The following is a 27,209-nucleotide window of genomic DNA, read 5'->3' as shown; positions in this document are numbered from 1 at the left end:
ACAACTGGGAGCTAAGTAGGGTTGGCCATGAATGGGAGCCCACCAAGGAAGACTGAGGTTGCTATGTAGAGAAAGGCAATGACAAACCACCTCTGCGCATATTTTTCTTTGAAAGCCCCATGATTCTGAGGTTGCCAAGAGTCAGTTGTGACTTGATGGCACACAATTATTGCAACATCCACACCTCTTTGAGAGTGCAATTCAAGACTTTGCAGATGTTGGTAACCACTGTGGGGCTGTCACAGCATAATATGGGTTCTCCAGAAATCTGTACTAGATAGCCTCTTTTGTTCCTGTCTGGGTTCAGAAATGTTCTTTGTTATTGTCCAATAATTTTTTTCAGGACATGGATACTCCCAACCAGGACTCTGGCAGAGATGAAGAAAGCATTAAGTTGGTTGTTGTAGGTTTTTTGGGCTGTGTCACTGCTAGTTTTAGTCCCTGCTGTTTTGCCAGCAACTGCGGCTGGCATTTTCAGAGGTAGGGCATGGCAAGATGGAAATCTCTCCATGCCAGAGTATACAGTGTGTGATTCCCATCTTGCTGTGCCCTACCTCTGAAGATGCCAGCCACAGTTAGACCGTTTATGCACTGGAGGTTTCATGGCGGGCTGCAGGCTGGAGTTTTAGTTGTGGCAGGTTGCCCCACCTCTTCCTGCACCCACATGGGGGAGTATTTGGCCCGATGTGCCTCATTTGTGCTCCTGCACGAGAGCTGGGGCAATGAAGTTCCCAGTGCATAAACAGGCTTACTGGGGAAACTTCAGGGACTAAAACTACCAGACCACACCCACACAGCCCAAAAACCCCCACAACAACCAGTTGTCTCCAGCCATGAAAGCAATTGACAATTCATTAAAATGGTCCTTCTGTGGAGGCTTGTGGATCCATGTAGATCCATGGAGAAGAGGAGTTACTGGAAGGCTAGTGTGCATCTGATGATAGATTTGTCAGTCTCCAGAACAGAGGAGTGACATACCCTGATGTCTTCTATTTTGCTCAGGAGACACTCTGGCATACTATGAAGCTGCCAAAATGGTTGGGTACAAAAGAAAAATGCAGATGGGGGAAAAACTAAGTTAAATGCTGTTGCGTTCCGCACAAATGAAAAAATGTAAACACATTTGGAAATTCACATAGGTAAGAAGAAATAAAGCTGTATGACATCTACCATGCTAAAAAGTTATGGCAAATTTACTGGAAAGAGAGAAATACAAGCTAACAGCTACCTGTATACTGAGTCAAGGGGAAAATGCAGCATATGCTGACTCGTTGACCATGAAATGACATCCACACATCTGAATGCAAACTGCTGTTTCTCATTTTTAGCAGGCACTGTGGCAGCGCACCAAATCTGAAGCCACACCTGGAGAAACTTCCACGCACCAATTCCCCTTAGAAAATCCCCAACAATGTATGTTTTTAAAGCAGCTGAAAAAATTTCAACATTGCAAACCTTGAGTTGTAATTGCCTGTGTCAATGTACAATACCGTTGCAACTCGAGACAAATGAGCATAAGCCAAAGCAATAACATAAGTCAAAGCAGTAACATTCCGTGTTGGTAACGCCAACTGTGATATGGACAGAAATAAAATGACCTGAGATGATTCAACTGGAAATAAGCATTCTTTGGTTGCTGACAGGTAGCTGCAGTTAGAACTCACAAGAGATAGAATCCAATTGCTCAGTCATCTCCTGGAAAAGTGAACAATTACTTGTTGTTGTTAGGTGCGAAGTCCTGTCCGACCCATCGCAACCCCATGGACAATGATCCTCCAGGCCTTCCTGTCCTCTACCATTCCCTGGAGTCCATTTAAGTTTGCACCTACTGCTTCAGTGACTCCAACCAGCCACCTCATTCTCTGTCGTCCCCTTCTTCTTTTGCCCTCGATCGCTCCCAGCATTAGGCTCTTCTCCAGGGAGTCCTTCCTTCTCATGAGGTGGCCAAAGTATTTGAGTTTCATCTTCAGGATCTGGCCTTCTAAGGAGCAGTCCGGGCTGATCTCCTCTAGGACTGACCAGTTTGTTCGCCTTGCAGTCCAAGGGACTCGCAACAGTCTTCTCCAGCACCAGAGTTCAAAAGCCTCAATTCTTTGACACTCGGCCGTCCTTATGGTCCAACTTTCGCAGCCATACAATTACTACATCCTCTAATTGCCTAGCTGGCCCATTTCTTGTGCTTCGCCCTCTTTCCTCAGTTTGGGAGCAGTACTCAAACATGATAACAGGGAGACATTTTATATAGAGCCATCCACACCACTGGTCCAACACAATTGAGTCAACACTGCCTGCCCAGAGCAGCTATCTGGAGGTGAAGGTCTTTCTCAGCTCTACAGAGGTCTTTTTTTCCCATTGGAGTTGCCATAGATTAAACCTGTCACCTTCTACATCCAAAAAAGGTGCTTCTACACTGAGCTATGACCTTCCCCAATTCATGGGAATGGCACTGAAGGAGGCATAATGCGGCTGATAAGCAACATTGCAGTGAACGGGAGAGAAACACTTATAATTAAGTAAGAAAGCATTTCCAGCAGCACACTAAACATTCAGGGCATCGCCAGAAACTGAGCCTCCCCACATCCATCTTTCTTTCCTTTTGCACATATAATATGCATGCGATGTAATGATGAGCCATTATTTATTTCCATCAAAGGTGACTATCCTTTCATCGTATTACAGCAGGGCGTCACACACAGGACTGTCAAACAGAGAACTTGCTAGAGCAGTGGTCCCCAACCTGCGGGCCGTGGCCCGGTGCTGGGCCGCGAAGGCCATGGTGCCGGGCCGCAGCTCCCTCTCCCCGCCCCCCCCTGCAGTAAAAAACTTCCCAGGCTGCAAGCTTGCGGCTCGGGAAGCTTCTTACTGCGGGAGGGCAGGGATATAGAATCAGGGCCACGCCGCACATGCGCACATGCGCCATGCACGGCCGAAATCGCACATGCGCGAATGCGCGAAAGTGCAGCGCATGCGTTATTTCGGCCGCGCATGCGTGATGCGCGGGCAAGGCAGTTGCCCTGCCGATCCCCAGCCTCAGAAAGGTTGGGGACCACTGTGCTAGAGCAGCAAGTCTTTTAAAAGGTACCTTAGGGCGGGTGTAGTCAACCTGTGGTCCTCCAGATGTCCATGGACTACAATTCCCAGGAGCCCCTGCCAGCAAACGCTGGCAGGGGGCTCCTGGGAATTGTAGTCCATGGACATCTGGAGGACCACAGGTTGACTACCTCTGCCTTAGGGTATAAACTTTCACCTCTCGACAGTACACGCGGCTTTGTGGCATCATTTTCTAAAGCAGTACAGCAAAACAGCACCCTCCCTTTCCCCCGCGGCCTGCTACAGCACAGCTGGCAAGCTGCCAAAGATGTCTATTGTGGTGATTTGTCTTTATTGCTTCGCTGCAAGTAAGCTTAAAGGTTTATAACCGTTATCACCATTCCAGAATATCAACCACTCGTGAACTCTGGTTTAGACACAGCTCAGTTTGCATTCCCTAAAAGAATGAGCCTTTCAAGGTAGACTTAGACTACACATCTGCGCTTGGCACAGGGGAAAAACAGTTTTTCCAGACCAATACATTTGCGCAGAGAAGTTTACTTTAAAACAGGACGGGCTCCCCGCTGTGCGATTCCAGATTTGCAACAACCCACGCGACGGCTCAGCAATACCTCATTGGGTTGCTCCAACACGGCAGCGGTCCTTTTATGCTTTATGTCTTTTGTAAAAAGTGATCACCACCTACAGTATGACAATGACCTGTGCTTAATAAAGCACTACGTTCAAGAGTTTTTGTTTCAGACGTTGTATCGATATATCTAGTTCTGAACCTGGCCCTAGAGGGAGGATCAAAAAATCCACACAATGGGGTCAGATACAGAAAAGGAAGATTTCCCTGCAAATTTGCGGGATATTACGGGTTTACAGCAAAAATATATATACTTATCTTAACACAAGCCCGCAGCACCGCGGGCGCCATGGACTAAATAAAACAGTAATCCCTTGGAAGGCGGGCTGTGTCCGGGATGAGGAAGGGTGCCGATTGGCCCCTTCCTCCGGACAATCAGAGGGACCAATCGGCAGGCGCGAAGCGAAGTCCCCGAGGCGTCAGGCCACCAGCAAGGGAGTCCCCGCCAGCAGCCCTGCACGCGCCTGGCGGGGACTCCCTTACCTAGCGACAACAGAGCTCCGGAATACCTGCCCGCAGTCGAAGATGGCCATCAAGGACCCGCCAAGGAGCCAAGGACACCCCGCCACCGTCGTCCGCCCTCAACGACGCCTCCGCTTTAAGGTCTGCTTCCTTCCCGCGCGCTGCCCTCCCCTCCCCTATCCCTCCCTCTGCCCCCACCTTCTAGCGCCCATTGTATTTCTTTTACAATGGGCTCTTTTCCTAGTTAAAAAATAAAGTTAATTTAAAAAAACCCACAGGGGATAAAATGTTTCTAAGCGTAAAAGACACTGATCGAGGATGCTTTAGTCTGATCCTGCATTGAGATTGGACTACATGGCTTGTATGACCCCACCCAAACCAATTACCTTATGAGATCCTGTCAGCCATTCTGGATTACCTAAGCAACTGCATGCCGTGCCATGATGTTGTCAGGGGTTGCTTAGGTAACCCTAAATGGATGCTGCAGTTTCACTTGGAAGTTTCAATACAACGGGAAGGGGAGGAGGACGAGAAGGACCATTTGTGGAGGGAATGGAGGGACTCAAGGAAGACTAGGAAGCAGGGGGGATGCTCCAAGAGGGGAGGAAGCAAGGCAAGAAGCAAATGAGGGTGACATATGAAAAGTGGAGGGGGGGTAGGAAGCAGGAAAGAAGAAAAAGCTGCAGGGAATGCAAAAGGGGATACAAAGATAGCAAGGGAAGGAGAAACAAGGGAGGTAAGATTCCTTATAGATCCTTTGTTTGTTATAACCTATCTTGCATTCTTTCCTCTCCCTTTAAGAACAAATAGGGCAGGAGTCAACAGTTTTGAAACTGAAATAAAGGCTGCATTCACAGATCACAACTTGGTTTGCCCTCAAGGAGCACGAACAGGGTTTGTTGTCTACCTTAAATGCTTCTTTCCTCTTACCTGCACGCACAGAGTACAACTGAGACTTCCCGGCTGGTGAAGTCTTCATCCAAACTCTAATTTGGTGTGCCTTCCAAGTGCAGACAGCAGACAGCTAATTGGCTATTGCTTTCCCACCTAGTAAACCAGGATTCTAAACTAGGATTAAGCTGCAAAGTACAAGCATAGGAAACAAGGCCCGTCCATCACAGACAGAGCATCCAAAAGACAGCATTCTAAAAGCATATGAATGCCTTGTACTCTTCACTCTCCAGCCGTATACCAGACGGCGCTGTGCTTTACATCTTTTCCAGCCCCCTGGGAAAAAGGCGGGAGTTCGTTCTTGAACCGCATACTGTCTTGAACCTCCACCTCAATCTTCATTTCAAAGACTTGTTCCTCAATGCAGATATTGCCTGGCGCTTTATTTTACATTGTTTCTGGTGTAGATATCCAGCTGGGCTTTATATTTATAATAACGCCTCATGTTATATAAATCTACATACCAATATTCATTCCAAAGTCCCCACTATCTCAAAGGAAATTCCTCATTGAGCTGTATGCACTTCCTTCCGTAGGGAAATGTGTGGAAAGTAAGATATTTTTTAACCTGGAACATACAACCATGTGACCAGGCAGGACGACCAAGACAGCTGTGGGCATCTGTTGCTCCAGCAAAGGCCCTCCCCATTCCATTCTTGTGCTACTTGAGAAGCCTTTTTGGAAACTGAGGCAAGATCCAAATAAAGTTTGTGATTTAGAACAGAACTTCCGTTTGAACAAAGTGAGCAGGAGCTTAAAAATACAACGGCGTGATTCTGAAGTAGTTGACCCTGAACTTCAATCTACTGTGTTAAGCAGCAGCCTGGCTATGTGTCATTTGTGCCCCCTCTTCCCACTTCCTCTATTAGATATTGCTGGGGGGAGTGGAAGTTGGGATACATGGCCCTGTTCTTTGGAGGTTTTGATTTCTTGTTATATGACTTTTACGCCCCAGGGGGTTTTATTGGGGTTTTATTATGGACAATTGTGCTCCGCCACGAGCTGGTTTCAGGAGTGGCGGGAAATAAATTTGGAGAAGAAGAAGAAGAAGAAGAAGAAGAAGAAGAAGAAGAAGAAGAAGAAGAAGAAGAAGAAGAAGAAGAAGAAGAAGAAGAAGAAGAAGAAGAAGAAGAAGAAGAAACTATAAGACATCTTTTCGCCAGGAAGAGTCCTGACTTAACTGGTGCTATCACAGTCCACCCATCATCTTCATTCAGAAACACCTCTGGTTGACAGTCACTATAGGTTTGGGAACCATAATTCCCAGTTTCAATCCACATAGAACTGATAGTTATTTTGGAGATTAGAGCACTGTCAAACTTCCAATGTTCCAGGTGAAATGGCGCTATGTTTTTCCTAAATATCTTTTTGGATGGATGCTTTCCCCTTGAATTGAGTAAAGTTCTCACCAAATCCCAACATGGTCCCAGCTGCTTGGTCATATCACACTTGTTCTAAAAATAAGTCAGTTTGGTTTAGAAAGTCACCTGAAGCATAACCCATACCAGCTAACCCTCAATTAGTGTATTAAAACAAACAGCAATGAAGAAGAATTAGTGACTAGGGATTCATTCAAGTAGGTTAAAACACACACATTCTAGTGGTAAATATGTATGACAAGAATGGAAGACTGCCCAATGCAATCTCTAGACAACAACTTTTATCCTGCCAAAAAACCAAAACAGAATACCAGTGGCACCCTGAAGGCTAAAATCTTTTATAGTGTGCGCTTTCATAAGACAGAGCTCATATCTTCAGATAGGATAGCCCACTGTCATCAGATCCTAGGACCAAAGTAGGGTCAACCCTGGCTAGTACTTGGCTATACCAGAGCTGAGATGCAGAGGAAAGAAATGGCAAGTCACTTCTGAACATTTCTTGCCTTGAAAACCTCATGGGGTTGCCATAAGTCAGCTGTGACTTGATGGCACTTTCCTTCACCATGGAGTTAGTATCTGACAGCTTGTACTGGGATAAATGTTGTTAGTCTTTCAAGTACCACAGTGCTACAACAGGCTATCTCCTTGGTTTTTTTCCTGCCCCAGTTCTTACCTCTGTTCCAAAGCATGGCCATCTAGGTACTAAAATCACGCAACATTTCTTGACAAGAGTATTCCCACGTTCCCTCTTCTACCCTCTCAGAACTGGGCTGACCTAACATCACAAGGCCCAGCATCATAATCCATGTTCCAAAAGCAGGCTCACTTTCCTAAAATTGCAGGTGATTAGTTTGACTCTTGCAAATTGGCCTCTGCTTGTTAACCATTTGTCAAGGACAGGGGTAGTCAAACTGCGGCCCTCCAGATGTCCATGGACTACAATTCCCATGAGCCCCTGCCAGCGAACGCTGCTGCTCAAGGACCACGGGCTTCCTGGCCAGCTGAGACTATCCTCCAACTTCACAGAAATCAACATACCTGCATGCTTATTTCTGCCCACCTAGCTGAGCTGCTAGAGTGAGAAAGGTAACAGATCTGCATTGGGCAACTCCAGCTTCATTTCCAAGTTGCCAAGCAACCGCACATCCGCTGCTGGAGAACTTGCAGCCGCCAGCAACTTTGGAAGATGTGCAGCCGGTCCTTCACCCAAGGCATAAAGCACCGAGCGAGCTCATGCTCACAATGCTCTTCAAATGGGGAGTATGATGCGCTATATACCTAATGATGCTTAATTAGCACTGCTGGCAATCAGTCCTCAGCTTCCTGCATGATTAAAGCTTTGCCAAGTTGGAGACAGCACCACGGCTGAATATGTATGTGTGTGTGTGTGTGTGGGGGGGGGAATCTCTGATAGCAATTATTATGCACTTAGGCTAATACAGAAGCAGACAGCCGGACTAAAGGCCTATAGAAGAAGCTAAGCATTTGCGCTGTCAGTAGGATGAATAGAGAGGTATGTGCTGTATTATGAGCAGGATGAATAGGAGTCGTGCAGGGGCCAGACTTTAACCCAGAAGCAAAATCCACCTACTACCTTTGAATAGGGTCAACTGAAAGGACACAAAATATTGTGCAAAACTTTAGGTCTCATCAGAACTCTTCATCAGATTAAGTGGTATGAATGTTTTTTTTAATGGAGAGGGATAAAGCAGATTTTCCACATTGAGAACATAGGACCCTGGGCGTTAGTGTTGTTCTTCATATTACATGGATTTTGTTTCTTGTTTTGGAATTTGTGTGGGTCAATATGACTCTTCACAACTTTGTCTTCTATTATATGAATACCCAACGTCAGCCGAAAGAGAGAGCTTTGTCAACGGGATGGGAAGAGACTGGGAAAATACTGCTGATACAAGGTCATAACCTGATTTAACTTCATGTTGACATACCTTGTGAACACCAGTAAATTCATCTCAACCATAGTTAAAATACAGACTATCAAGTGCTTCCATCCACTTGCAAGGAGAACTACGCTTCCCACATGGGTTTCTGAGTGACACTAGCCTTGCCAGGCTCTGAGATGTCCCCCAACACCATTTCCTTCTTCTCCCCACAATGCAAGAGCTGTAATCTAACACCTTCAGCAACTAAGCTAGAAGCCTGTGAGCTCGTCGGCATCTAATGACAAACGCTGGTAAGAAAAGGTATTAAAATCTTGGAAAATCTCCTTCTCCTTCCACTTTCAATCTTGCTACACCCTGGTCTGATCAAAAGTTCTCAGAAGCTAGCATAATGTATTCTGTCATTTTGGCTGGGCCTATTAAATAAATAGATGAATAAATAGATGAATAAATAAATAGATGAGCCTCTTGTGGCGCAGAGTGGTAAGGCAGCAGACATGCAGTCTGAAAGCTCTGCCCATGAGGCTGGGAGTTCGATCCCAGCAGCCGGCACAAGGTTGACTCAGCCTTCCATCCTTCCGAGGTTGGTAAAATGAGTACCCAGCTTGCTGGGGGGTAAACGGTAATGAGTGGGGAAGGCACTGGCAAACCACCCCGTATTGAGTCTGCCATGAAAACGCTAGAGGGCGTCACGCCAAGGGTCAGACATGACCCGGTGCTTGCACAGGGGATACCTTTACCTTTACCTATTAAATAAATCTGCTGAAGGTCTGAGTCTCAGAGGATATGTAGGACACATACCTGCTCTGGGGCTACTTGGTCACTCACACAGACTCCTTTCCCTTCCCCCTCATTTCCTCCCTTACCTGCTGGTTTCCCAACTACCTCCTTGGTTCCTTCCCCCTCCCTCACTTGCAAACACACATGCACAGATTCCCTTCCCTTCCCACTCTCTCAATTCTCCCTTTACCTGTTGGTTTCCCCACCTCCCACCCACCCAAGTAGACACACACACACACTGCCTTCACTCCCCCCCTCCCTTACTCTTTCTGCTTACCTTCTCCTTGGGCCTCCGCCAGTGCTTTGGCCCCTGATGGGCGTGCAGTGGCTAGCTAGGCCCCCAGGCTTGGCACAGTCACTAGCCGGGCCCTCTACATCGTCTGCTGTGCTCCGTGAGCGGGAATACGGAAATCATTTTTGTTTGACAAGGCACGCCAGAAGATGTGTCCCACATAAAAAATTATTACATAGGCCAATATGACCATTGACAACGTGTTTTTTGACCAAAATCCATCCCAGACTGCAATTAGGCTTCACAGGAGTCATAATGCAAACACAGAGTCAGGGGCATTGAGCTGTCACGCATATTAAGGTCTAGGGATAGGCCTGAACCTAAAAATTCTGGTTTGGGTCAGCTCGTGAACTGAACCAAGCTGGAAATGCCTGAACCGAATTAGCCAGTCTAGATCCCCTTTCCCCTCGCCGTGGCTTGCTGCAGTGGGGAGAAAGCAGGGGATCACCGCTCTCTTTTAAGCAGGGAGGGGGAGCAAAAAAGACCTGCCCTGCTGCTAGGTTTAAATGGCTGGCAGCCATTTCACTGAACAGTGAAGTGGGGGGAGGGGCATGAAACTGAACAGTCATCAATTACTTGCAGCCATTTCAGCCTAAGAGTCGGGGGAGGGGGATATTTGGGGAAGGTGCCCATGAAGGGTACAAATGCTTGCTATGCCTCTCCTTCCTCTCTTTGTGTGCAAGGAGTGACTGAAGGTTTCTAGGTATGGAACGCCTTGACTCCAAATGGCCACAGGGTAGCCTATTCCTAGCTGGAGATCTCCCAGCATTCCAACTGGTTCCCAGATGATAGAGATCAGTTCCTCTGGAGAAAATGACTACTTTGGTAGGTGGACTTTGTGGCATTATTGTTACAACCGCTGTTATTAATTACTGTATGTTTTTAACGAAGACTGTTTCATGTATTGTTGACTAGTTTTAATGTAAACCGCCCTGAGCCTTCGGGGAGGGCGGTATGTAAATCTAAATGAATAAAAATAAAAATAAATAAATAAAATCACACCCTCCTGAGGTCCCTCCCCTCCCCTCCCCAAACTCCATTCCCAAAATTTCCAAGCAGACCCGGCCACCTGAGTGTGACATCTCAATCTGAGTAAACAGAGATTGTTCCCCCAGCACTTCAAAATAAGATTGCAACCTTCAGCTTCATCCCAGTTTGGGGTGTGGGAGTTTGGGATATGCCCCGGCATCTGTATCAAGCCCTCAAAATACTGCTTTAAGAGAAACAGATCAAAGCAACTGCATCAATTCCTTTATGAAAACTCTGCCTTGGCTCATTCTTATACAAGGATCATTAAGACTGCGTCATTTAGTAAATTCCAAAAAAGAGAGTGAGCTTTTTTTTTTTTTTTAAAATCTAGCGAGTAAAGCAATTAGATTTGTCTTGGCTCCGCATTAAAAACTTAAAAGCATCTGGTTCTGAAATGGAAATATCTGGCTATGTCAATTTTTTTTTTTCCCAAAGCCGTTTACTATGAAAAGCACTTTCTGCGCGACCTTAAAGACTTTGGGCTCAGGGCCAAATTACGTGTTGCATGGGAGATACGGCAACAGTCTCTCAATTTATTATTTTAAAAAAATGAAAAGCAGCCATGGGAGGCTGCCAGAAAGCCTGCAGAGTCGCTGCTGCCTCCTACCTGGGAACTAATTTACCAACTGATTAATTTTGCATGAGAAGCGCTAATCCACATCAGCCTATTGTCAGTGCAAATATAAACGCCTGTCTGTCTTGTGTACTGATGGAAACAAGGCTTTCAGGGGGGCAGACGATGACTGCTGTTTCACCAGGGCATCCTGTCCAGGCCAAGTTACTCTTCTTGCATACTTCAGGTTTCAAAGATGGAAGAAAGGCATAATAAGGAGAAAGGGTATAAGGCAGTGGTTCTCAGCCTTGGGGTCCCTACCCCAATTGGGGTCGCCTGGACCCTTCCCTGGGGTTGCCAGATTGGTGGCCTTGGCAGCTGCAGGCAGCAGTGGAAGACGGCGGGGAGTGCTTCTGCGGCCCAGCACATTGTGGGTGTAGCCGCCTTCCAAGGTGCCCAGCTTCGCTGCCATGGCCGTCCCCCAAGCCCTGCCTAGCCGTACCATGCAGCCGCCTGCTGCTGGTACGCCCTGTCTGCCTGTGCTACGCCACCACCAAGCCTCACCCTTGGGCTGGCCTCTCCAGAGGCTCCTCCAGGCATCGCGGCACCTCCCTCTCCTGCCCCGCCCTCGCCGCCCACCTGCCAGCCGCCGCCCCACAGCTGCTCTGATGGGGTCGCCGAGACAGAGCGGTTGAGAACCGCTGGCATAAGGAGTCTTAGGGGCAAACTGCAGTTCACTAGAACAGGGGTAGTCAAACTGCGGCCCTCCAGATGTCCATGGACTACAATTCCCAGGAGCCCTTGCCAGCATTCGCCAGCGAATGCTGGCAAGGGCTCCTGGGAATTGTAGTCCATGGACATCTGGAGGGCCGCAGTTTGACTACCCCTGCACTAGAGGGATTTGGGATTTGATTCTATGATGTTTAATTGAGCTGCAAAAAATAGCCAATGAATGTGGGTCAAGCAACAGAGATGAGGAATGGGGCTAAAGTTAACTCTTCCTCTCTCTCTCTCTCTTGTTGTTGTTTCTCCAGTTAAAAATGATTTAATGGGGAACAAAGACGGGCACAATAAGGGTACAAATGCTTCCCCACCACCACCATGAGAGTTCAAAGCGTCTAAGTCCCATGATTGGGGGCGGGGGGGCTAAATAACATAGTAGCGCCATCTATAGTTAGGCCCTTAAAGTGCTTTTAGCAAACAACTTCTCCACAACAAAAGAGATTCCAAAATAGGAAGTTGAACAGGAACTACCTTAAAGGAGAGGAGTGTCTTAGCTTAAAGTCTTACTGCTAAGAGTGCTGGTTTAGTATAGAATTTCTGTGTTGATATTATTGCTCCAGTCCTGTCAGAGCTCTCTCCGCACCACCGACCTCACGGCGTCTGTTGTGGGGAGAGGAAGGGTAGGCGATTGTAAGCTGCTTTGGGACTCCTTTGGGTAGTGAAAAACGGGGTATAAAAACCAACTCTTCTTATAATAATAAAAATAGCACTTGTTAATGACTAAGAGCAAAATATTCTGATAGACCAATTAATGAGATGAACTTTGAGTCTTGGGTTCACAGAAGACAGCCTGGTTTCTCACGATACTAGAACTGCTGAGAGTTTATTTCTCTTCATTGCGTTTCTGAACTCAAATGTGGTTTTCCTTAATAGAGACCTTTCTTTTCGAAAATATCAGACTGGGGAATTAGTGAGGTTCATAAAATATGAGGATTCAAGTGAAACAGCCCAACTGCTTCACTAACACATCCTCATCTGTTCCACATGCCTGGTTACAAAGATGCTCAAGGGTGGGGGCAGCAAAGCCGTGGTCTGATCTCCATGTTGACCTCTGGCCACACTCGTACCACTCACAGCCCATATTAGTAGAAAACAAAAACTGCTTTTGCAAAGCACACTGCAGCGTTTCTCCTAACAACAGATTCTTCATGGCCCCTTTGTAGAGTGCTGGGCAAATATCCTGAATTCCATTTTGCAGACGATAAAGAAAGTCGAGAAAACTCTTTCTATGACAACTTCTTCCTACTCATTTCCTACAAGAGGTTTCCCCTACCTGGTGCCCGTAGCTACTGTGATACCCAACAAAACTTATCCTGCCAACTGTCAGGGGTGGGGGCCAGGAGGGTCATCTGCCTAGCAAGACTTCTGATTGAATGGATGGATAGATGGATGCCTGTGCAATATTTTTTTTAATGTTGCTTTGGAAGCAGCTGACATCGCCAGGCAAGAATCTTCATTGTATGACAAAAAGTGAGTTGGGGGGGGTCATTTTGTGGCTACCTCCGTGTCCTCCAACAGCCACTTTGTGGCAGCACCCATCATGTATGCCAGAATTCAAAAGAAGCCTGTCGGCTTTAAAAGGCTGGGGACCCCCATCTTACAACTTCTCCCTTTTCAATTACAGTATTTGCTGGCGTATAAGACCCTGAAAAGCATGCCTCCAAGTGGGGAGGGTGGTCTTATACACCGGGTGCACTTCAGTTGGGATAGACATAGTTGCCCATAGTGGCCCATAGTACTGTATTTTGAGTGGAAATGTTGAGGGGTCGTCTTATACGCCCAGTCGTCTTATACGCCGGCAAACACGGTATATGGATCAAAGAAGCGAGTGTTGGGAAGATTTCCAGGAACTTACTTGAGTGCCGTTTTGTAGTGGTAGATGGCTTCGCTGTTGCGACCTTGGTCTTTCAAAAAATTGGCATAGTTATAGTGCACCTTGGCATTGTGGGGCAGAGTTTGCACGCCGGACCTAGGAATGAGAAACCACACGAGAAAAGTGGTGAAAATTCATGAGCCCGCGCCTCATCCTGGGAAGCATCGAGAGCAAAGCGTGATGGGAAACAAGTACCCAAAGACAATCCTAGCGACCCTCTTACTGCAGAGGGAGTCACACTTTCGTCATCCCAAATAAAACTGCATTATGTCAACTCAGGCCCAGCGAGGTAGGTGAGACGGAGAGAGTTCTGAGAGGACTGCTCAGTCTGCGACTGGCTCAAGGTCACCCAGACGTCTACAGGTGGAGGAGCGGGGAATCAAACCCAGCTCGCCAGACTAGAAGCCACTGCTCGTAACCAGTACACCATGCTGGCTCCCTCATCTTGGGAGGCTGAGTGGTAAGAACATCTGCTTGGCATATAGAAGGTCCCCAGAATCTGCAGTTAGTAAGGAGCAGGTAGTAGGTAATGTGAAAGACCTCTGCCTGAGATCTTGGACAGCTACTGCCTGTCAATTTAGCCAACACTGAAATGGATGGACCAAGAGTCAGTATAAGGCAGCTTTGTTTGTTCTGTGTGTGTGTTTGTGTGTGCAATCATAATAACAAAGATGAGTTCTACGTGTTTGTAGTCAATGTAAAAGGGATTGGCATTTATTAAGCCAGGTCCTTGATCCACTCAGGAAGTTATTTCCTACTTTAAGCAGAGGAAATACTAAGTACATCCATTTCCCAACCAAGTGAGGAAAACCTAAAAGACACATAATTGAAGGCCTGGGTCAGAAAAATGAAAAGCATGCCTACTGGATGGGGGATACGCTTCTAGGTAACACTGTGTGTGAACGAGACCTTGGGGTACTTGTGGACTGTAAACGAAACATGAGTGTGATGCAGCGGTAAAAAAGGCAAATGCCATTTTGGGCTGTATCAACAGGGACATCACATCAAAATCACAAGATGTCATAGTCCCATTGTATACGGCACTGGTCAGACCACACCTGGAGTACTGTGTGCAGTTCTGGAGGCCTCACTTCAAGAAGGACGTAGATAAAATTGAAAGGGTACAGAGGAGAGCGACGAAGATGTTCTGGGGCCAAGGGACCAAGCCCTATGAAGATAGGTTGAGGGACTTGGGAATGTTCAGCCTGGAGAAAAGGAGGTTGAGAGGGGACATGATAGCCCTCTTTAAGTATTTGAAAGGTTGTCACTTGGAGGAGGATGCTGTTTCTGTTGGTTGCAGAGGAGAGGACACGCAGTAATGGGTTTAAACTACAAGTACAACGATATAGGCTAGATATCAGGAAAAAAAATTTCACAGTCAGAGTAGTTCAGCAGTGGAATAGGCTGCCTAAGGAGGTGGTGAGCTCCCCCTCACTGGCAGTCTTCAAGCAAAGGTTGGATGCACACTTTTCTTGGATGCTTTAGGATGCTTAGGGCTCATCCTGCGTAGAGCAGGGGGTTGGACTAGATGGCCTGTATGGCCCCTACCAACTCTATGATTCTATGATTCTATGATAATTAGTCAGCACATTACAGAATTTTCCGTGTCTACTTCCTTCATCCTGCAATCTTCCACATACGTTTTTCCTAACGTAAATTCCTTAACAAGAATATTTTCCCTTCAGAATAAAAAAACAATGCAGCAAATGAGGTTGCCGCGGGAGGGATAAACCAGATACGGGAGTTTTGAGAACAATGCCTCTGCGTGATTTCCTTCCTAATTGACTGTTACGGTGTTTCTGACAGACTAACCTCTAACACAATGTGCTGGCACAAAAGTCCGGTGATGTAAATTAATTTGCAAAGCCTTCACCCATGGCCAGCTTAAAGCAGAAACGGTAATGCAAATTTGCTTATTTTGCATAAACGTGCTCCATTTCCTTGCTGAAAGCGAGTACAGACTCTAGCCGGTAAGAGACAGAGCCGTGGAATCAACAAGGCCCTGGGTTTAAATTCCATCAATGTCAAAGCTATCTATGGTAGCCTTAGACAATTGCCTTACCTCAGCAACCTATGGGGCTAAATAATAACACCCACCAAGCAGAGGTACTGTGAGAATGTGCACGAATGCTCTGGACACTCTGAAGTCAGAGAGAGAAAGATGTCTAGTTATTATCTGGCCTGTAGACACTCTGAAGTCAGAGAGAGAAAGATGTCTAGTTATTATCTGGCCTGTAGACACTCTGAAGTCAGAGAGAGAAAGATGTCTAGTTATTATCTGGCCTGTAGAGTATGGATCAGTAAATCCTACTAAACCAAGCAAGCAACTTTAAGCAGGTCTCCTAGATTCCTACTCGGGTCTATTCGGTGTGACTTCTCCCAGGAAAACAGTCTTAACACTGCACCACAAGTGTGCAACCTATATGGATCTAATTTCTAGTTTTAGCATGTTCATTTAAAACGTCTTATTGTCTAGTTGTAGTTCCATAGGCCTAAAGTGGACACAACTTTTAATCTGAAGTGAGATCTCAAAACACTTGTTGAATTTACCAAGCTGAGATCTGTCTGATTGCCTCAGTATGCCAGCAGGAAGACTAGGAAGTTGGTAAAACTGCCTTAAACATGGGTGCAAGGAACTATTTTTTGAGCGGCCCAATGTTTTGTCAGATTCCACATTTTCCTGCAAACCTAGGGCCCTTTTCGTGTCTGCAGAAAGATGTGTCTTGCCCATTTACATCTCCATTGATAAGACCATCTTCCTGAACCAGCCCCTTATAATGTAGCCCCATTACCCTCACAAAAAACGCCTCCTGATCAAATTCTGGTTTACATAGTTTGCAGAATGCCATAAGAGTGGGGGCCTTCTGACCTCATTGGGGAGGACATTCCACCTTGGGGGGCGGGGGGGGGGCACAACAGAGAACACATGGGCATGGCCAGTGGTTGATCTTGCCTATTTGCAAGGTGGAACCCTCATCCTTTGAGGATACAGCCGGAGATCCTAAACACAGAATTCCCAGCAGCCTGACTAAACTACAGTTCCCAGGATTCCTTGAGGCCATGACAATTACGACTGTCAAAATGGAACAGCACTACAGAGAATCTGCTGAGAGTCAAGCGGTAGGTGCCCCCACCCCGTGAATTATCACCGCAGGCAATAACATTTCCCCCACATGATAAACTCTTTGCTGTGCAATCTCCTATTAAATTGCCTTCCATTGATCTTTCATGAGTGCTCTTTCATGAGTAACCTATTAAATAATCCTGTTTGCAAAGCAAAAACAAGGAGGGCTGCTGCACACTGCTCTGCTAGTTCCGCAGAGTTAACATGCATAAAGTCAAAAGCAGTAAAAGCACCCTTCATTCCCTAGTCAGCACATTTGGCTCAGGGAACAATTTGCTGAACAAGGAGAAGCCATTTATAGATGGGACACGGAAGCATTTTAAAGGTTTGATCCCCAAGATGAGGAGACAAGCTGGCTGCCGACGCATGATCCTTCTGTCACTCCCTGGCAGTGGGATGCACGGCAATTTAAGAAGGCTGATTTTACAGCAGATTCGCCAACGGTGTATCTCTCTCTGTAAATAGATTCAGGGGGGAAGCCGTGGAAAGCAACGGAACCAAGTTTGAGTTCAGTGGCAACTCCAAGACCATTTACATTTACTTTTGGGTATAAGTCTTCATGGGCATGTACAAAGTCTTCAATTCCATCACCACCGCCTCATAGGCCTGTACCTTTATTTTATTTATTACTTGATTGATCATTTCCTGACTGAACATTCCCAAGTCCCTCAACCTATCTTCATAGGGCTTGGTCCCTTGGCCCCAGATCATCCTCGTCGCTCTCCTCTGTACCCTTTCAATTTTATCTACGTCCTTCTCGAAGTGAGGCCTCCAGAACTGCACACAGTACATATAAGCTTGCAATGCTGAATGAAAGTTTTGCCACTTCTTTATTCACCTTTGCCATTGTGCCGTAACATCCTGAGTGACAGAGTTGGAAAAGACCTTGCAGACCATATTGCCCAATCCCTGGTCAATGAAGGAAGCCCAGAACTAGACAGATGGCGATCCAAACGTGACAGATGGCTCCCCGCACTCTACCAAAGGACAGCCCATCCACCCATCTAGGCAACTGGTTCCAAGCACTGCTAAGTTTCCTCTCTTCCAGAAATCACAGATGCAACGTCATACCTGAAGAGAGACTCCCTTGACAGCCAGATTTCATTCTGCTTCACCGTTTTCCAGGAGAACAGCAACAGGAGCAACGCTGACATAGTCATCGCCGTGGCTCTCCATTTATTTAGCCATGTGCAAAGTTTGTTTAAGCCGTGGACCAAAAGGATGCAGTACCCCATACTGCAAAAGCAAACGTCGAAGGAGAAAAAGGGGACACGTCAGAGTCTCAGTGTTGAATTTTCACTCCAGACATGACACAATGCCGTGATTTATCGTCACCAGTGTTAATCTGCAAAGCCAGGATTCAGCATGCAGGGAATCATTCACTATAGCAGGAGCCCCCAGCCTTTGGCACCTGCGGGCATCTATAGAATCCTGACATACTGCAGAGGGTGCAACTACAAAATTGCTGCTGCAGGAGGTGGAGAGGAGGCCTGTGTGAAGGAGGAAAGGGAGGTAACTTCAAAAATATATTGGGGAAGAGGAGTGAGAATAAAATCAACACTGTTGTGGCAGCTGCCACTGAAACAATGTTATTTTAATATGCACGGCCAATCAGGTTTCCAGGGGCCAATCAGAAGCCACTCTGGGGGAGGAGCCCCACATGGACACACCCACTTTCAAAAAGTACCCAGTGGCCACCATGTTGAGGACCCCATCACTAGAAGATTTAAATACTTCTGAACAGAAAAAAAACATCAAACATGTATTGAGGGGGGGGTCAGGGTCCAATGCTGTAAAAGAAAAATACTATTGAAGTTAAACGCTCATGCGATCAATACGGTCCTATGTAAGACGTGCTTTTACAGGGCAGATTGGAAGGAATATTGCTGCTGCCTGAAGCTGAGCTTTTGTTTGCTCTTCTTGTTTGCAGGTATAAAGTCTGGGCATGGCCAGGGACGCAAACCCTTACGAGAAAGATCAAGGCCAAGAGCCAAAGAGCTCTAGGCTTAAGTCCTGCATCCTCTGACAAACTAGCCCTCGGGATTCAGGACTGGCACAAGAGATAGTTGGTTATTTTTGTCTGTTTTGTATCCCCCCCCCCCCATGCTGCTTTTGCAAGATGCAATCATGTATAAACCCCAGTTGGCTGATTTGAACTGCTGGGACGAACCAGAGTTTCTCCTAAAGAGGAAGTAATTATATCAATCAGAGTTTGCAAGGAGGAAACAAGGAAACAGATGAGCACAAAGCTTTGGCCCTGTGTCAACAATGAGCACTACGTCTCAACGAGCCCAAAGAGTTTAAATTACCAGAAGGCAGTCTATTGATGTATTTACCGCCCTGAGAGGTAGTAAATGAGAGCCAGCTTGGTGTAGTGGTTAGGAGTGCGGACTTGTAATCTGGCATGCCAGGTTCGATTCTGCGCTCCCCCACATGCAACCAGCTGGGTGACCTTGGGCTCGCCACGGCACTGATAAAACTGTTCTGACCGGGCAGTGATATCAGTGCTCTCTCAGCCTCACCCACCTCACAGGGTGTCTGTTGTGGGGGGAGGAATGGGAAGGCGACTGTAAGCCACTTTGAGCCTCCTTCGGGTAGGGAAAAGCGGCATATAAGAACCAACTCTTCTTCTTCTTCTTCTAAATAAATAATACGTTGCCCGGCCCTTAATAGGAACATATGCAGCTGCCTTACACCAAACCTATCTGTTAATCCATCGGCTTAGAAAGCACACAGCTCTCCAGGGTCTCAGGAAGTGAGCAGTCTTCATCTGACCTGACTCTGGGGACTGACTCTGGGAATGAAGAGGAAAAAGTCCCCTACTCTCCTCTAACGAAGTCAGGAGATCCCACCTACTTAGCCCAAAGAGGAGATTGCATCAGGTATCTGAGGACCATTCCCTGAATCTGGTGGTGCTAGATTGGACTGTACTACCACAAACCTTTTTTGAGGGGAAGGGGGCTTTTTTTAATTACGTGGAAGTAGAAAACCAGAAGGAGCCTCTTGTGGCACAGAGTGGTAAGCAGCAGAAATGGTGTCTGAAGCGATGTCCATGAGGTTGGGAGTTCGATCCCAGCAGCCAGCTCAAGGTTGACTCAGCCTTCCATCCTTCCGAGGTCGCTAAAATGAGTACCCAGCTTGCTGGGGGGTAAACGGTAATGACTGGGGAAGGCACTGGCAAACCACCCTGTATTGAGTCTGCCATGAAAACGCAGGAGGGCGTCATCCCAAAGGTCAGACATGACTCAGTGCTTGCACAGGGGATACTTTTTCCCTTAAAAAAACCGGAAGAGCCAAGGAATGGGATAGAGTAAAGTAGTTTCTTACTTACAGAGATTTTTTTTATAGAGGGGTACATCTGAAAACTGGCACATAAACCTATATTCTGAAGGGATAGATTCTATTCTTTTCTTGCAGTCGATTTATGGCATCTTCAAAGTAAGAGACTTTCAGTGGTGGTTTGCCATTGCCTGCCTTTGCGTGGCAACCCTGGTTTTCCTCGGTGGGCTCTCAACCAAATACTGACCATGGTTGAGCCTACTTAGCTTCTGAAATGGGATTAGAGCTCTGAGTAGACCAAGCAAGCCTGAGCTACCCAGGTCAGGGCACAGTCTGTTCTATCACCTCCTCACGTTTCAACCATGGTTGGAGAAATTGTGACTTCCCTATACCAACCCACTGAATTCTCCCAGTTTTGAACTGAGAGAATTCTAGGGCTTACCACGTCTTCTCAACCAGAAAACTGCTGTACACCAAAAACAAAAATCCAGAGCCATACTGACAGAAAAACAGTTGGTTTTTAAACCCCGTTTTTTACTACCTGAAGAAGACTTGAAGCAGTCTTCCCCACAAAGCACATCCTAGTGAAGTAGGTGGGGCTGAGATAGTCCTAAGAGAACTGTTCTGCAAGAACAGCCGTAAGAGAACTGCGACTAGCCCAGGGTCACCCAGCCAGCTGCATGTGGAGGAGCCGGGAATCAAACATGGTTCTCCAGATTAGAGGCCACTGCTCTTGACCGCCACACCATGCTGGGTCTCTGTGGATTGCAGCCTGTGAACTTCAACAAGGCATTTTATAGAACAACAAATGTGAGTGTTTGTGGGGGTCGGTTATTAAACATCCCTCTAAAATTCTCTCTGAGTTCCATAATTTTTCAAAATGCTGGACATGTTTTGCTCAAAGGCCTTCTGGGACACCCAATGCAGTAACTTCCCATATAACATTAAGTAACTGAGGAAATATTATTAAGTAATTGAGTAACTTCCCATGTAACATTAAGAGTCTTCATTTTGTTTTGCACTTCACTGCCGGCTGATTATTTTTTTATGTATAATTGTTTTAAGTTGAGTGTTTTGTCTGGAGCTTTTGCTGTTCTGCGTAAATTGCTTTTTTGAGTTTATTAAGAAAAGTGCTATCAAAATATCAAAAAACAATTATCTAAAATTAACAGAGTCAACATAACTTTATAAAATGCTTTTCTTAATCCGAAGCTATATTATTTAAATAGGTGGAATCTGTGCTATATCACTTAAAAATTACACCCCCCCAAAAAAAGACCTTCAAGAAGCAGTACCCCCTCCAAAAATACTATTTAGATTGAAACTCTGACTTACTTTTCTAATTACAAATAAACAAATCTTACCCCAAAAATGGTTCCTTAAACTGTTCCTTGTGTTTGCTTAAAATTCAAACCCCTGCCAGGATGCCAACATGCAATGATACGACCACCATAAATCTATCCAAATAGTAACCCCACCTTGCATATGGCGAAAACACATTTTTCACTCCAAAGGACCCATTTGCTATTTAGTTAAAACAGCTAAATCTACAGTCTAGACGTAAAGCGCCATGAGCTAATTTGTTTTTGTTCTCTTGAAATGCCTGGGCTTTTATTCCAGTGTATTCATGGGTCTTTGGCAAACTATACAGAAACAGCATCTCCTGTTTGTTCTTATGATCTTGAGCCCTTATGAAACCCAAACACTTTTTTATTTAAGGAAAAAAAAAGTCAATCAGCTTTCTCTTTGGAGTGTTTAACTTTAACAGGCAAAGACTCAAAGATCAGATGTTCAAATCTGGGAAAGAATCTTCTAAAAAGCACTGTTCTAATAGTAATATATGGTCTTCTCAGAGGCCAAAAATTGTAACACCAATATTGGCTTTATTTCCTCCAATATGAAATATCTGAAGATGGCGTCAGGGAGACCATGTTTTCCTCATGCAAGTGAAGACAATGACAACAAGCTGGCCTTTTATGCACCGCTTTTCACTACCTGAAGGAGTCTTGAAACAGCTTACAAGTACCTTCCCTTCCTCTCCCAACAACAGACACTCTGGGTGACAGGTGGGGTTGAGAGAGCTCTGGGAGAACTGCTTTTTAAAACATCTCTAAGAGAACTGTGACTAGCCCAAGGTCGCCCAGCTGGTTGCATGCATAGGAGAGGGGGATCAAACCTGGTTTTCCAGTTTAGAGGCTGCTGCTCTTAACCACTACGTCATGCTTCTCCCCATACCTGTTTGCACACATCATCAATTCAGAAAACGCAGCATGTGACAGGGCAAGGTGAAATACACTTGGCCATGAAGTCCAGGATTGCAACTGTTCTCCCAGAGGATATGCAATGTTTCTTCAAGCAATCACAAGGTTAGAGCCAATCAATTTTCATTACTTTACCTAACGACATACTAATCATGGGAAGTTGAGGCCCGTAAGACAACTAGTCCTTATACACAGTCTCTAGCATTCCTGTTAAAAGACCTCAGGCCGCAAAGATGCATGAATGGACAGGAGGGCCGCTTCAAGCCGAAACACCTGGGATACACATTCTCTGTGGGTAGGACAACTTGTACATGCAAGAATAACCTGTGCTTGATCCAGCACAGCGGATTGAGACTTCACCATCCAGAGGTCTCTATGCACTGTGCTGGATCGAGCACAGTGTTTTTGCGTGTGCAAGTTGTCCTACCCACAGAGAGTCACCTCTCTTAGCTCCTTCCATATGTGGCAACCAGAAATTCTCCCAAGAAATCCTGCTTCTGGGAGGTCTCCCATCCGCTAGGAGCAAAATTCTGACGGGAGCTTTTAGGACGGTTACAGGAGGGAAGGATGGATTTGCCACATCCATGGATCCTTGTACCCACAGAAATGCTGCACTCGATCCAACCCCCTGCCCCTAAAACCAAGGGGCTGGAGCAATTTTCCTTACAAGGAACTGCAAAAATACTTCTTAGTTCATCATATAACCGACAGAGAAGGAAGGAAGTTTTATAAAGATTATAAAGGTATATAAAGGATTCTAGAATTATGATTGGCAAAGAGAAAATGGGAAGAGGGAATTTTTTATTTTATTTTATTTTTTTGCTCTCTTATAATTCACGGTCACCCAATTAAGTTGATTGGCAGGAGCTTCAGAAAACCAGACTTTCCCACACCACACACCAAAAAAAAGTGTATAGATTTATTAGCCACTAGGCTGCTGATGTAGCACGCAAAGTGAAGTGCTATTATACTGACCCAATCACCCAATAAACACTCTGTGGCCAACCACTGGGGAACCTCTGTTGTAATAAATTAGCAGTGGAAGTTAGCTAATTGCAAATAAGCCTCCTTGCAATTAATTTTAGCACAATCCGGCCAGTGTTAAGATACTTTACGTCCTGCTGGTTTCAGTGGGAACGACCGTTAGCTGGGTGCTTAAGTATCAATGGAATCTAAAGGGATTAAAACTGTATATCGTTGGCTGGATTGCACTTCTATTGAATAACAACTTCTATTGAATACTTCTTCTGTAGACTGAGGGAACCCTCCGCATTCAGAGGCACTAAGCCTCCAAAATCCTAGAGCCAGAAGGCAACATCAGGGGAAGATCTGGCCTCTATGTCTTGCTATTGGCCCTTCAGTGCTTGGCCACCGTGAGCGATGAGCTGATGGACTACTGGTCTGATCCAGCAGGGCTCTTCTGACATTCTTAAATCTCACAGCAAACCTGTGTGGTAGGCCAGGGGTAGTCAACCTGTGGTCCTCCAGATGTCCATGGACTACAATTCCCATGAGCCCCTGCCAGCATTCACTGGCGATGAGCTGATGGACTACTGGTCTGATCCAGCAGGACTCTTCTGACATTCTTAAATCTCACAGCAAACCTGTGTGGTAGGGCCAGGGGTAGTCAACCTGTGGTCCTCCAGATGTCCATGGACTACAATTCCCATGAGCCCCTGCCAGCGTTCACTGGCGATGAGCTGATGGACTACTGGTCTGATCCAGCAGGGCTCTTCTGACATTCTTAAATCTCACAGCAAACCTGTGTGGTAGGTCAGGAGTAGTCAACCTGTGGTCCTCCAGATGTCCAAGGACTACAATTCCTGTGAGCCCTTGCCAGCATTCACTGGCAGGGGCTCACGGGAATTGTAGTCCATTGACACCTGGAGGACCACAGGTTGACCACCCCTGTGGTAGGCCACTACTGCCCACATTTTATAGAAAGAATACAAGCAGGCCGTGATTTGCCAAAGGTCAGTCAACTAATGAATCCATGGTAACGTCACCTTTCAAACCTCATTCTAACAGGCTGCAATTCACAAAGCTATTTGCTGCAGGAAAAACATCTGTTCAGAAGACTATGGCCTAAGGAGCCCTAAGAGTAGGGGATATTCCCAGGTAAGTGGCGGGAAAGAACTCTGCCTGAGGCCTAGGAAAGCTGCAGCCAGTCTCAATAGAAGATCTGAACTCAGTTGACCAATGGCCCAATTCATTATCAGACAGCTCCATGAGTTCATCCATTCCCGGTAAACATAAAAACTACAGTCATTTTATCCAGTTTGGATAAACACTGGGGTTAGCCACATGCAGTGTTCTAGGTATAAAAGCAGTCAACAGAAACCACATGGTATATGAGCAGTGCACACTACATTTTAGAAGAAGAAGAGTGGGTTCTTATATGCCGCTTTCCTCTACCCGAAGGAGTCTCAAAGTGGCTTACGGTCACTTTCCCTTTCCTCTCCCCACAACAGACACCCTGTGAGGTGGGTGAGACTGAGAGAGCCCTGATATCACTGCTTGGTCAGAACAGTTTTATCAGGGCCGTGGTGAGCCTAAGGTCACCCAGCAGGTGGCATGTGCAGAATCAAACCTAGCATACCAGATTAGAAGTCCGCACTCCTAACCACTACACCAAACTGACTATATATCTTTGCAGCTGATGCACTACACCAAACTGGTGTAGTACATCAGCTGCAAAGATATATAGTCAGTAAGCATTTATACAGTGCTTTCAGTGTTCAAAGTGCTTCATGCCCATCCTGTTATAATCCTTAGAACAGCCTTGTAAAGTAGGCCAATGTTATATTCATTATGTGGCATGAGACCACTTAAATGAGTTTGTGACAGAGGTGAGGTCTGAATGGGGGAATCCTCTGGTTCAAAGTCTGAACCGGTATAATAACCAGCTTACATACAGAGACATGCTTGAGAGGAAAATCAAAAGAAACAAGTCAGGGACTAGCCCAAAGGTAGAGTCTCAATTTTGTTCTTCGTATTACCAACAGCTTTGCTATAAACATGCAGGACCTTGGATTTTCAGGACTGACCGTGACACCTTCACTCAAATAATATACATCGGAAAAGAGAGGGCAAATTGCACGGGAGAATCAGCATTCAAATCAGGAAGCTAGAAAGAAAAAGGTACACCCTGGAAGCACGTGGATAACAGCAGAATCCTTGGCAGGAGAAAAAGAACTCTCTTTTCATGATTTTAAGAGGTCGTCCACCTCACGGAAATTTCAATTCCATTCTCACATCCTCAATCACACTATGAATTTTAATTACTATCGAACAAAACGCTATTAACAAAGGTCAAGTAAAAATAACTGCAAAAGTCACTTCACATCTTTCACTGAATTTTTTTTTTAAGGTATCAGATCGCCTTTTGGCCTTTTACGCTGAATGTAATTTCCTATTTTAAAGAGGGAGGGGAATGAACATAAAGACTGGAGCTTTCAAGAAACATACGGTAGATGGACCCAAGTTTTGACTGATTGTTGTTGCTGTTAGTTGCGAAGTTGTGTCCAACCCATCGCGACCCCATGGACAATGATCCTCCAGGCCTTCCTGTCCTCTACCATTCCCCGGAGTCCATTTAAGTTTGCACCGACTGCTTCAGTGACTCCATCCAGCCACCTCGTTCTCTGTCGTCCCCTTCTTCTTTTGCCCTCAATCGCTCCCAGCATTAGGCTCCTCTCCAGGGAGTCCTTCCTTCTCATGAGGTGGCCAAAGTATTTGAGTTTCGTCTTCAGGATCTGGCCTTCTAAAGAGCAGTCAGGGCTGATCTCCTCTAGGACTGACCGGTTTGTTCGCCTTGCAGTCCAAGGGACTCGCAAGAGTCTTCTCCAGCACCAGAGTTCAAAAGCCTCAATTTGACTGATACAGAGCCACAAAAACATGGAAGCATGCAACAGCTGAAAGGCAATACCGTAACAGATGACAAAACCGAACTTACAAGCATTACTCAAAGAAGGCACTGTGGGTGTGTTTGTGTGTCTGTGTTAAATGCCGTCAAGTTGTTTCCGACTTATGGGGACAGTGGGGAATGGGATCGACGTCCTCTGAAATAGCCAATTGTTGTCAGCTTCTCTCAGATTCTGTATGACAGTTGTGGCTTCTTTACGGAGTTGATCCATCTCGTGGATCCAGTGACTTGTACTCTTACGACAAGAGCAATCCTTCAGTTGACTCAGAAGTAGGTCCTATATTATTCAATGGGGCTTACTCTCAGGAAAACCTTGTCAAGATTTCAACCAATGTGACCCAACTCTAATAGCCTCAGTTTAGTCATTTTAACTTCTTGGGAGAGTTTAGGCTTGGCAGGGGCTCCTGGGAATTGTAGTCCATGGACATCTGGAGGGCCGCAGTTTGACTACCCCTGATCTAGAACATTTTTGGTTTGTCTTTCTGGCGGAACACGATAGCTGTAAAACTCTCCCCTGACACTGCATTTCAAAGGGATGAACTTTCTTCCTGTCAGCCTTATTCAATGTTCACTTTTACCACCCATGGATAGTAATGAGAAATACTATGGCATGAAGTAACTTGATCTTGGCTCTCTCTTGTATATCAGAAAAGGAGGTCCTGTGAAAGGACCTGAAAATATTGAACGTGTATCTGTTGATGGATAAGTCTCCTGGAACATCATACAATGTTTTGCTTATTAATTTACTTATTCATAGAATTCTAGAGTTGGAAGGGGCCATACAGGCCATCTAGTAGTCCTATGCAGGATCACCCTAAAGCATCCATGAGAAGTCTCTGTCCAGCTGCTGCTTGAAGACTGCCATTGAGGGGGAGCTCACCACCTCCATAGGCAGCTAATTCCACTGCTGAACTACTCTGCAATTCATTTTTTAATGA

At 45.9% G+C, this 27,209-nt stretch overlaps 1 protein-coding gene across 5 annotated transcripts in view; it reads right to left on the bottom strand.

Annotated features, from left to right (window-relative positions):
* Positions 1 to 27,209, bottom strand: part of TMTC1 (transmembrane O-mannosyltransferase targeting cadherins 1) — a 186,101-nt gene that overhangs the window by 47,160 nt on the left and 111,732 nt on the right. For all 5 annotated transcript variants that reach the window (XM_077339957.1, XM_077339959.1, XM_077339958.1 and 2 more), the window contains 2 exons: positions 17,878 to 18,042; positions 13,665 to 13,778 (listed from right to left, as the gene is read on the bottom strand). In XM_077339957.1, coding sequence (XP_077196072.1) covers positions 13,665 to 13,778; positions 17,878 to 18,042 — 279 coding nt within the window. The remainder of the gene's footprint in view (positions 1 to 13,664; positions 13,779 to 17,877; positions 18,043 to 27,209) is intronic.

The sequence above is a fragment of the Paroedura picta genome, chromosome 5 (assembly GCF_049243985.1).
Source record: "Paroedura picta isolate Pp20150507F chromosome 5, Ppicta_v3.0, whole genome shotgun sequence".
NCBI lineage: Eukaryota > Metazoa > Chordata > Lepidosauria > Squamata > Gekkonidae > Paroedura > Paroedura picta.
The sequence above is the reverse complement of the archived record's forward strand: the minus strand, read 5'-3'. Positions and strand labels throughout refer to the sequence as shown.